Raw genomic sequence first — 12,237 nt, 5'->3', positions numbered from 1 at the left:
CATAATCACAAGTTGCACAGATAGGGCAGAGAATCTAAAACACCCCTTGCAGAAGTGTCTATAATCATAGGGCATAGATTTAAGTGAAGGGCTTGGAGACTTAGAGAGATCTGAGGAAGAATTTTTTTTTCACCCAAAAATCTGGACTGTACTGCTTGTGTGGTAATGCTGACAGGTACGCTCTGTATGAACTATTTATGTGAACACTTGAAACACCATGGCATAAAAGACTATGGCCTGAGTGCTCAAAATGAAATTATATAGGCAATTACAAGGGCTCTCCACAATATGGATGGCCTGACTTATAAAAATTTGACTACACAAATTTTCCCATACATTTTTAAAGTGATTCTAAGATGATAATAATAATAATAAAATGTTTCATGACATTAATTACTGAATGGTGCATTATTTATTCCATTTATTTAATTATGAGTTCATTCAATGAAATGAAAAATTAATTATAGCAAGTGAATGTAGAGCAATAGAAAATGAGTAACTGTAGAAGTGGCATTACTCCCAGAGAAATCGGCTTCCAGGCAAATCTCAGGGACCCTCATACAATCCGGGGACCGCCTGCATTTAATGACTATCATGGACACAGTGGTCAATGGCCCTGCTTCTCTGCTGTATGATTCTAAATTGAACTGCCATAATTCCAATCTTGTGTCCGATATTCTTGGTGAGGGATGCCCCACACCCACAGTGACACTCCCAGTCTCTGTCTTAGTGTGTTGGCCAACTACATATGGGTACGTGTATCCATGTGTTTCCAAGTGCATGCGTGTACCTGTGCCCATGTATGTTTGTTTGTATGTGCATGTGTGTATTTGTACCTATATGTGTGTGTGATATAAAGGTATATATATATATGTGTATATATGCATTTGTGTGTGTGCGTTTGTACTTGTGAGTGGACATTGAACCATGAACACTACCTCACTACTTTTATTGCATTACTTATTTAATTTTACTTTGTGTGTGTGTATGCATGTGTATGTGTATATATATGACATATATATAATATATACAGATATACTTACTGTAATTCACAATTTTTATTATTATATATTGCAATGTACTGCTGCCACAAAACAACAAATTTCACAACATATGCCAGTGATATTCATTCTGATTCTGACACATGTTTGTGTGTGTGTGTTCGTATATTGTGTGTATGTGTGGAGCGGGTATGCATTTGCCGGCATGCTTCTTCACCTCCACCTGCCTCTGGTTATGCTACTCAGAAGAAAGCAGTTTACAAACTGTTGGTGGTGACTACTTTCTGGCATAAAACATCAGCAAAGTGGAGAGTTTTCTGGATGATGCAGCAATTGCAACATTGGCTATGTACCCTTCATCCTACAAGGCCACAAAATAATTGATAATCTTGCTGTCCCCAAAGCATTTCCAGAGCTCCCAAGGGAGCTACTGAGAATACGTCTTGTGAATCTAATTAATTACTATATTTCGAGGCTGCTGTAATATATGCTGGTTGGGAGCCATGAGTCCACTTTAGCTTTCTGAATGTTTTTTTGACTGACTGCAGGGTTAGAAGTTACTTTGGGTAATGGGCATGTCTCCGATCTATCTGCCTGCGAATATTCATTAATTCAGATCAGTGGAAACCAAATTGAATTACTAAAGGAGGGAAAAATGAGCTGGTATAATTTGGTATAGTTTCAGACAGGAACTAATGCATACATAGATCAAGGGTGATGTGGGCCATTACAAGCATTAATGGAACTGCTTGGGACTGAATAAATACAGGATTTACTTAGTAGATGCTGATTAGGCTCTTTTTAGTCAGATCATGTTGATAGAATGTAATCATTACTTTTTATATATTATGGCTGTGGCAGTTCTATAGAATTCTGCAGGTTATTGTACAGAAAGTGCCTCTAGAAAGACAATTGTGGTGAAGTTCAGGGGACATGATTGTGGTTTGGTTGGTGTATTCCATTGGTTTTATGTGACACATGAAAGGCAAGAATTTTACAAAAAAAATATCATTCAAGGATATTGGGTATACTTATAGATGCATCACATGCATCATTAACATATGCCTTCATTCTCTCTGGTCCATTCTAGCTTCTGGAGGGCATCAATTCTGATTTGAACATTCAACCATCTTTCCCTGTCTTCCTCTTTCCTGATGTTGTGCCAAATTAACAAAATGAGTAATCACATGCTCAACTAAACTAATCCCTTCTGCCTACATATTGTCCATATCCTTCTATTTCCTGTACATTCATGTGCCTATCTAAGGACCTCTTGAACACATTTATTGTATTTGCCTCCACCAACGTTCAAAGTAAATTTATTATCAAAGTACATATATGTCACCAGATACAACCGTGAGATTGGTTTTCTTGTAGGTATATACAATTAATCCAAGAAACACGATAGAATCAATGAAAGACTGCACCAACAGAGTGGACAAACAACCAATGTGCAAATGTTAAAGAAAAAGAAATAGTAATAATAAATAAGCAATAAGTATTGAGACCATGGGATGAAGAGTCCTTGAAAGTGAGGCCATAGGTTGAGGGAGCAGTTCGGTGATTTGAGTGAAGTTATCCCCACTGGTTCTAGAGCTTGATGGTTAAGGGGTGATAACTGTTCCTGAACCTGGTGATGTAGGTCCTGAGGCTCCTGTTCCTTTTTTCTGATGGCAGCAGCAAAAGGAGAGCGTGGCCTGGATGGTGGGAGTCTTTGTTGGATGCTGCTTTCCTGTGACAGCACCCCTTGTAGATTTGCTCAAGGGTGGGGAAGTTTTTACCTGTAATGGACTGGGCTTTATCCACTACTTTTTACATTCAAGGGCATTGATGTTTCTATATCAGGTCATGATACAATCAATCAATATACTCTCGCACCACACATCTATAGACCTTTGTCAGAGTCTTAGGTATCCTGCCGAACCTTCGCAAACTCCCAAGGAAGTAGAAGCGCTACCTGCCATGCTTCCTTTGTAATTACACTTAAATGCTGGGCCCAGGACAGATCCTCACCACTGATCCCCCCAATGAGAACTAGCTCATGGACTTACGGTTTCCTCCTCCTGAGGCCAATCATCAGCTTTTAAGTGAGAGGCTGTTGTGGCACCACTCAGCCAGGTTTTCAGTCTCTCTTCTATATGCTGATTTGTCACCACTTTTGAGTTGGCCAATGACAGTGATGTCATCAGCAAACTTAAGTATGGCATTGGAGCTGTACTTAGCCTCTTATCACTATAAGTGTAAAGCAAGTAGTGCAGTGCCACTCTGATCTAAGTCGCTAGAGTGACACTGAAGCTGGTTGAATGTCCCAAAATCAAAGTACATCACATTTTCTTAACTTTAAGATCAAACATAAAAGCAATACAATTTTCAATAGTTACAATGACATCACTTACTTAAATATTTTGAGTCTTGACAGTGCTTCCTTTGAACTATATGTCCACAATGGGCGATGCCTCTGAATGTTCAAACATCTTTGCTGTGACAAGGTAATTCACAAGGACGGTCTAAATGTTTCTGGGGACAAAGACCCCAGGCACTCAAAATTAACGACTCTCTGAGCACACAATTATCCCAACCTGGGAACAATATGCCTTGACCATGTTTGATAAGTGACAATGTGTGTCTGGTCTGTAGTCAGTACTCTTTGTTTGCAAAGCTGTCCTTTTAGCTTCAAACTGATTACTGCTTGCAATTTACATTAAGAACTAAAGACTGCTTTTCATTTGAATCAATATCTGCTATATTCATATAAATCCATAATTCCTGACTCCCTAAGCCATGGTTTTCCAAATGTTCATAAATCCTTTCCCTGGGAATCCTCTCCAGTAACTTTCATACTGCTGGCGTGAGACTCACCACTTTGTAGTTTCCAGCATGATCCCTTCTTGAATAATGGAACATTTGCTACTCTCACCAATTTTCCATTATCTTACCTGTGACTATAGAGGGCACAAAGATATTGATCAAGGCCCAAGCAATCTCATCTCTTGCCTCTCTCAATAACCTGGCATATATCCCATCAGGCCCTGTTGACTTAATGCTCTTTAAGAGTCCTAACATTACTTTTTTTTAAATCTGGAATTGCCTGAGCATATCAGCACTGATCTCCCCATCCACCTTGATAAATACCAAGTACTCAGTTAGGACCTCATCCACAGTATCTGCCTCCAAGCAAATGTTCCCCCCTTTATCCTTGAGTGGTCCTACTCTCCCTACCTATCCTCTTGCTCTTTATGTATGGAGAAAGCCTTTGGATTCTCTTCTGTCCTACTTGCCTACTTTTCCTGGCTCTCCTGATACCCCTCTTGAGTTCACTTCTGGTTTATTTATAATCCTCAGCATATTACCACAACTTTATCACTCTGATTCTGTCTGAATGTCCTTATATTAAATTGTGCTTGTGCTGATGGGAAGCTGTCATAATTACTTATTTGCCAGAGTATTCAGGAGCATAGTGTAGGCCACCATATATGTGTATCCAAGTGGCAGCAGTCAGCAGTTCTTGGGCAGACCATGTATTGTGACCTCTTGTGTTTCTTTTCAAGATCACAGAAGCACAAGAAGGGGGAGCAAAAGTAGAATAGTACATGTGGTCCTGAGTTTATTCCACGATTCAATAGGATGATGTTGGCCTGATCTTTGCCCTCAACATGGCCCATTTCTATAATCCTTGATTCCCACACAGTAAAGAAATCTATCTTACTGAAGGTTCTCAATGACAACATCCACATCCGTCTGAGTCAGAAAATTTCAAAACTCCCCAATCCTCCGAGAAGTGAAGAAATTTCTCCTTGTCTCCATTTCTCCACTGAAACTGTTGGGTCCTTTGGCTGAAGGCAGTTTTCTCCCTTGTCCCTCCCTAGTCCTGCGTGATGATTTCCGCCAAGCGCCCAGCGATGTTGTGGTGGCGGCAGGGGAACCCGCAGTGATGGAGTGCCTCCCACCAAGAGGGCATCCAGAGCCAACCATCTCCTGGAAGAAAAACAATATACGCATCAACGACAAGGAGGAGCGGATCACAGTGAGTAGTGACATCGCAGAACATTTGGGATGGGAGGGAACGGACAGGTGGTGCCAGATTTGGGCTTAGTGAATTGCACTTTTAAACTTCAGGCATATGAACTGTTGTTCTCCTGTGATTAAACTTGGTCAGTATATTTTGAAGATGCCATGAAAGGATTTGTCTTTCACGGGATCCCATCCCGTTCTCTTTGTTCCATTCCTATACTGCAGATTAACAAAGACAATACTTTGGATCCCTTGGTGAGGGACATGTTGCAGTAACCCTTATGTAGTCTTACTAAACCATTCTGCAGCATATTCTTCACATCTGAGCATAGATTGCAATATACTTTACCTTCTCAATGTACCATTTCCTTATATATCCAACCCTGCGACCATATGACAGCACTGGATTTATCATCGGATAACCGACACATCTTCTTTGCTCACGCATTCTTGGGGTATTTTGTGTTTCTTATGGGAGTAATCAGCATTGGAATATATTGACACTGCCTTCTCTTCTAGATCCGAGGGGGAAAGCTGATGATTTCAAACACGAGGAAGTCTGATGCTGGCATGTACGTCTGTGTGGCCACCAACATGGTGGGTGAACGGGACAGTGAGCCAGCAGACCTGGTCGTTTTTGGTAAGTGACGCTTTTGTGAACTGTGTTGCTTTACCTTCTCAACACACGATAGAGAGATAATAAGGGATTACTCCCCAAACTCGGTCACTGTTGCTTTGTCTCCCACTACACCAGCCGAATGTAGAGTCCCAAGGATAAAGACTGCCAAGATAAGTTGTTCTAAGCCTTCAGTGGTGGTCATCAGTAGAGAACAGCTGCTGTGAGCAGGAACTCTTGCTCTCCATAATCCAGATATTTGGCATTTGAAGCCAATTGCTGAGCAAGTTTATTTGTAAGTCTCAAGGCCTCACTAACACAGTGCATTTGAGAGGAAGCCCGATGTAAACAAAGTTAATGACTTGCTCTGCTCACTGACCAGGTTTATCAAAACAATTAAGTTTTACTTTAAATTTGTGTTTCTCCATAGTTATTGTCTTCTGTTTTTCCTTTCTGGGGTAAATGTTGTGATTCATGACTAAAAAGTGGACATTGTTCAAGACCTTACCCCCTTTCCAATGACTGCTCTGAGTTTATTTGGCTATGCAGAAGGAGGATATAATAATTTTCTATTTTACCCAGTACCCCTTCTCCCTATGTTATCCACTTCAACGGAAGGTTATTTGCCCTCACTGTTCCCTGGGTAGGACTTAACGCCCCAGGGACCCTAATGTAGATCTGTGTTTCACAAGCTGGGTGCTGTGCTAGGATGGTGCACTTCCTCAGTGGGCATGGCACGGCGAAGAGGACCCTGGGTAGCATTCCCATCCCCCAGGACTCTGAAGTCAAGTGAAGCATTCCAATTTCCATCTCTAACTTGATAAACTGTACATCCTGTAACTGGCTAGACCTGTCGGATATTGGATAGAAGGGTTTCACATTCAAAGTGATGGCTTCCCTTTTCTCTTCCTATCAAGCAATGATAATATTTCACTTGGGAAGATTGGGAGAGGGTGCGTTAGTTCATGCAGTTAATAGTATCCTTGTACTCATCATCTGCATAGCAACATAAATATAGGATTCTAGTGCTGAGTATTATTAGCATATGGATCTACAGGACATCAAAGGTTGAACATTTTCAATATGGGAGGAGATGAGCTGTGGGGGAAACAATGCTGTGGTGTAAAAAATATGTCCAGTACAGTTATAAGGAAAAGCTCATGGGTTCCCAGTGTGTCAGGATGGAAAATTCCTTACCTCGTGTGGTAATAAGACTAGCTGAACTGAGACCATGTGTTAAGCATCTCAGCTGAGATAGTGGTGGGCCACTGGAGATAGACAAAAGTACAAGATACTTGCAGTGCAGGAATCTAGAACTGAAACAAAACAGTGGAAGACCTCAAGAAGTATCTGACAAGGCAAAAGGTGTAAGTCGATGTTTTGGGTTAAGATACTATTATCAGGGCTGCTGGAGTTGGGCGCAGTAACTTCTTGTAAAAGATGGAGGTTTTCTCCCCCATTTTCATAATTATGTGATACAGAATCATACAAAATTCAAAGTACATTTATTATCATCTCCTTACAGGCAGCCACAAAACAAAGAAACACAATAGAACACATTTTTTAAAAATCGAGCAGGAAAAAAAAACACAAATTGTGCAAACAATAAAAGTAAGCAAATAACAATTTGAACTGAAGTTCACAAAAGTGAGTCCAATCATCACTGCAGCCGATACAGGAGCCTATTAGTTGCTTGCTTATAGCTTCAGTTCAGCACAGAGACCTTGCGGAAAAGCCAGCTGAACACTGGCCCATCCTTTTCCTCCAGCCCCGACACCCTGACCTTTTCAGCCTGACTCGGCACTTAAATCAGCCAAACCTCGGCTCACACAAAATGCTGTGTTTCACCAGCATTTTGTGTGTGTTGCTTGAATTTCCAGCATCTGCAGATTTCCTCGTGTTTGCGTTTTTAAACCTCGGCTCGTTCTTTGCTCTCAGACTCGGACCCTGGTGCCTTGATTTAACCTGTACCTGACGTTTCCAATCTGACCCAGCCCTTAGATCAGCCAAACAGTGGATCATTCCTCGCTCAGGGGCTCGGGCCCCACCACCTCGGCTCACCTTGCCTCGTTCCTGCTATTTCAAGTTGCCTCCAAGTTTGCTCCAGCAATTGCCAAACGTTGGAAAATGGCCAGAGTTACCACCCTTTATCCTTCAGTCTCCACCCACAAGCAGTGCCGGTGCACCGACGTGAATGTCAGTTTGATGCTGGCCTTGTTGGTGCTCATTGTTTCAGTGTTCCTGGGGTGTCACCAGGAATCACCTGTCGCTAGTGGACATGAACCCTGTTCCTCCAGCACCAGCTTTCCCTGGGTAGAGATGAGCTGCTTTCAGAGCCCAGAGCCAATGTGCACAGAGGATAGAGATTTCATTTATTAGGACGAAGCATGGAGTGGTTTTATGGGGTCTGGTTTACTCAGTCAGAAAGGATAATAGAGCCAGAAAAGCTCAGCACATTCAATACATGTCCATTTTAGAACTTGATGCAGTGTAAGTTGCAAGAGTTGTCGCCAAGGGCTGTGAAGTAGGATCAGGTTAGACAGCTGCTCTGAAACGGGGCTGAATGGCCCCTTTTTCTGTGCCATGGATTTTTATAATTTTGTGATTCTATGAATGTAAAGAGCATTGATAGTCAGAAATTGGCAGTGTGAGGGAGCATCTACCAGCTTACCCTACCCTGCAAAAGGCTCACAAAAGAGTTGCCAAAAAAGAATGAGCAAACTTCCTCCAAATTGCCTGGGAAGGGACTTATCTGGTTGTTGTTTTCCACTGGGGTCTCTTCACCTTGCCCTGTCATAATCTCACAGAACGGCCAACCTTCATCAAGCGTCCTGTAAACCAGGTGGTCCTGGCAGACGACACCGTGGACTTTCATTGCGAGGTGCATGGCGACCCCGTGCCGACCACCCGCTGGCGCAAGGAGGAGGGCGAGCTGCCACGGGAAAGGTACGTAGTTAAAATATTAGAGTCTTCAGTGTATTTTGCTGTTCAGCTGCGAAGATTCCAGTGAAGATCCAACTAACCAGCTTGCCCCATTGCAGTTTAGTGCCATGTTCTTCATTGCAATGAAATGCGGTGAGAACTATTTCAGAATTTAATGCACTCATCAGAAGAGGCTTTAAGGTATACTGCTTCTCGGGAAGTGAACCAAAAAAATATTGTCTCATGATCTTGGTATATATATCCGTAGGGTGGTCCCCTCCCATTAGGGTTGATCTTCCTCAGTAAACGAAGTGGCATTAGCTCCTCAGCACCCCAGAGAGATGGAAGTAAAAGGAGGACCAATTATCTTATTCCAGCCACCCAATGGGATGTTTGGTTCAGGATCTCCTTTTACATGTTCCTTCTTTCAGGCATAACAGTTGATATCCAGTGTATGAGATGGATACCTGGACCTGATGGGTAAGACTGAGAATCTTTACTCTAACTGAGGGAACATTTGAAGTGGGCGTAATTACAACAGTTAAAACACATTTGGACAGGTACATGGATAGGAAAGGATTAGAACAGGGGCTCCCAACCTGGGGTTCATGGACCCCTCAGTTAATGATAGGGTCCGTAGCATATTAAGATGATGAGAGGCATACGTGTGGATAGTCAGAAGCTTTTTCCCAGGGCTGAAATGGCTGCCACGAGAGGGCACAGGTTTAAGGTGCTTGGAAATAGGTACAGAGGAGATATCAGGGGTAAGTTTTTTACTCAGAGAGTGGTGAGTGCGTGGAATGGGCTACCAGTGATGCTGGTGGAGGCAGATACGATAGGGTCTTTTAAGAAACTCCTGGACAGGTATATAGAGCTCAGAAAAATAGAGGGCTATGGGTAACCCTAGGTAATTTCTCAGGTAAGGACATGTTCGGCACAGCTTCGTGGGCCGAACAACCTGTATTGTGCTGTAGGTTTTCTATGTTTCTATCCTTGGTTTAGAGGGATTTGGGATATATGCAGGCAGGTGAGACTAGCTCTGGTAGGCAGTTGGTCAGCATGGATGGGTTGGGCTGAAGGGTCTGTGTGCTGTGTACATCTGTGACTCTATCAATGAGCACATTCAAAGCAGAAGAGGGAGAAGACAAGGAAATAAGTGTATGAGTCACTTGGCCTTTGTGTAATGATGCAAAATGAATAACAGTAGACCAGTAGTCTATTTTATATCTGCATTAGCTCAATAGAAATAAAATGCAGGAGAGAAGTAATATTGGTTGCTGATTCACGAATGGCCTCTTTACAATATCACACAAGGCAAGGTCACTCGAAGTGAACAGTGAGAGTAAACTCTTACTTTGCACCAGGGTATTCAATGAACAGAAAAAGTTTTTCTGTCTCTTTCAGATTTGAGATTCAGCCTGACAACAGCTTGCGGCTGGTACGGGTTAGCAGCGAGGATGAGGGGACATACACCTGTATTGCAGAAAACACTGTGGGTAACGTTGAATTCTCGGGCACTCTGACTGTGCATGGTAAGGATCTCTGGATGACTTTTCTGAACTGAAAATGATGTATATATTTAGCGCAATACTTCTCTTGCATGGAGGGGTGATTCCATCATTCAACCTTTGTGATAGCTTCTTATCACTGATGCAAGGCAAGGAAATGCGTAGATTAGACTTGAATGTATTGATTAATGACTGATGGATTTTTGACTATTGATTTGTGAGACCTTGCAAAATTAGGGTTGGGATTAGGACTGACTGCTCCAACGAACACTCATTGTCGGAGCAATCGGGCTGCATTCCAGGGTCATGAGGTGGCATGCGTTATGGAGGGAACTTGCTCTTCTTTGTATGACAGAATTGGAACTGTAGAACCATAGAACATTACAGCACAGAAACAGGCCTTTTGGCCCTTCTTGGCTGTGCTGAACCATTTTTCTGCCTAGTCCCTCTGACCTGCACCTGGGCCATGTTCCTCCAAACCCCTCTCATCCATATGGAGAGTAGAGAATTGTAGAAGCTATAAGGCGGGGTGGCTCTGCTGTGAAACAGATTTCCCTGCAGATTCAGTAAGTTCTAAGCAAAGAAGAAAACTTCCAAGTGGGCAGCACAGTGGCACAGCATATAGGCCTTCTGCCTCCCAGCTCCAGTGATCCAGGTTCAGTCCTGACCTCTGGTGCTCTTTATATGGATCAAGTGGGTTTCCAATGGGTACTCCAACTCATGTCAAGTTTAATTGGCCATGGTAAATTGTCCCTTGTGTGTAAGTGAGTGGGAGAATTTGGGGGGGAAGGGGGACTGAATATGGAGAGAATAAAGAAAAATGAGATTAATGTAGCTTTCATGCGTATGAGCAGTTGATGGCCAGCACAGACTCAGAAGGCCAGATGGCCCATTTCTGTACTATAAAACTCTATAACCATGAAATGGGCAAGATACCAAGGACGACTGATGAAGTCACCCTTCAGTGGAGACGGAAAGTTTGATTATGACTATATAGTGGTGAGGAATAAGCCAGTAACACAATTTTCCAACTTGCTTAGTTTTGATTTTCATTGAAATTAGCTTTAAAACAATCACTCTTTTCTAATTCTTTTGTTTGTTTGCAATTTAAATGGTGAACATTTACCAATAATTATCATAATTACATACCACTCACTGTGTCCCATAATGTTGAATTTTTTCACTGTTCTAGAAGGGATGTGGAAATTACTTGCTGGTGAGTTACACAAGGATGATTGTAACTGTAAATGGAAAAGTTTTACTGGTGCCTGGCAGGAGGTTGAGTGCCTAAGTGAATCCGTTACAATTATTTATTGGATCCATTCCATCTGAAATGTCCCGCTTGTGCCATGGACAATGCCTGAAAGTTTATCTCTTTCATTTTATCTTCAATGGAGAGTAAAATGCAATACCCACTCAAATAAGAACTCAAAATTACCAGTGAAACTTTTGCTGCTAAAATGTGCAACCATTTCAGATAAAGGGATGCTTCAGTGATTTCTCATATCTGGATGATTAGCACTCTCTTGCTGAGAACCAACTACTTTAGTGTTGCTGGAAAGAAAAGTAAAGACTAAAAATAGATATTCTAAATAATGAAGCTAGATGTTCAAACTTATTATTTAGTGTAGTTCACAATTTGAAATGGATTATTTATTTAATTAATTTGGGGGATTTGGGCGTCACTGGCAAGGCTTTATTGTCGATTTCTAGCTGTTTTAAGATGGTGCTGAGCCATTGCGCACTTTTGCCGTAGTCCAAATTACTAAGGAAAATTTCCAGGATTTTGACCCAATAACTAGGAAGGAACAATGCCCATTTCCAATTTAGTAGGGCTCAGAAGTGATAATATATCCTTTAACCAGTTTGCCTTGTAGAGGAATAGGTTTTGGAAATTCTGTTTACCGTTTGAGTAACGGTGAAGGTAGAGGTTGATCTCTGTTGGTTTCCAAGAGCTATGTTCACTGCTGTCAAATTGATTGTTGTTGCTGAGGGTGTGGTAGTGAGTAGATAATTAGAAAACCAACTCAGAGATCTTGAGTTCAAATCCTGGTGTGTTAATAAATCAGCCGTGATGGAATGACATATTTCTGCTTCTATGCCTTATGGTCACATGGCCACAATAAATGTTAAATTGAATTGAGTAAATTTGCAATTTTATATAGGAAATAAATGATTG

At 41.8% G+C, this 12,237-nt stretch overlaps 1 protein-coding gene across 2 annotated transcripts in view; it reads left to right on the top strand.

Moving 5' to 3' along the window:
* Positions 1-12,237, top strand: part of robo3 (roundabout, axon guidance receptor, homolog 3 (Drosophila)) — a 315,506-nt gene that overhangs the window by 134,812 nt on the left and 168,457 nt on the right. For both annotated transcript variants that reach the window (XM_059957275.1, XM_059957274.1), the window contains exons 3-6: positions 4,868-5,025; positions 5,532-5,652; positions 8,436-8,574; positions 9,955-10,082. In XM_059957275.1, the coding sequence (XP_059813258.1) occupies positions 4,868-5,025; positions 5,532-5,652; positions 8,436-8,574; positions 9,955-10,082 (546 nt within the window). The remainder of the gene's footprint in view (positions 1-4,867; positions 5,026-5,531; positions 5,653-8,435; positions 8,575-9,954; positions 10,083-12,237) is intronic.

The sequence above is a fragment of the Hypanus sabinus genome, chromosome X2, assembly GCF_030144855.1.
Source record: "Hypanus sabinus isolate sHypSab1 chromosome X2, sHypSab1.hap1, whole genome shotgun sequence".
Lineage (NCBI taxonomy): Eukaryota > Metazoa > Chordata > Chondrichthyes > Myliobatiformes > Dasyatidae > Hypanus > Hypanus sabinus.
This window is presented reverse-complemented; position numbering and strand designations above follow the sequence as displayed.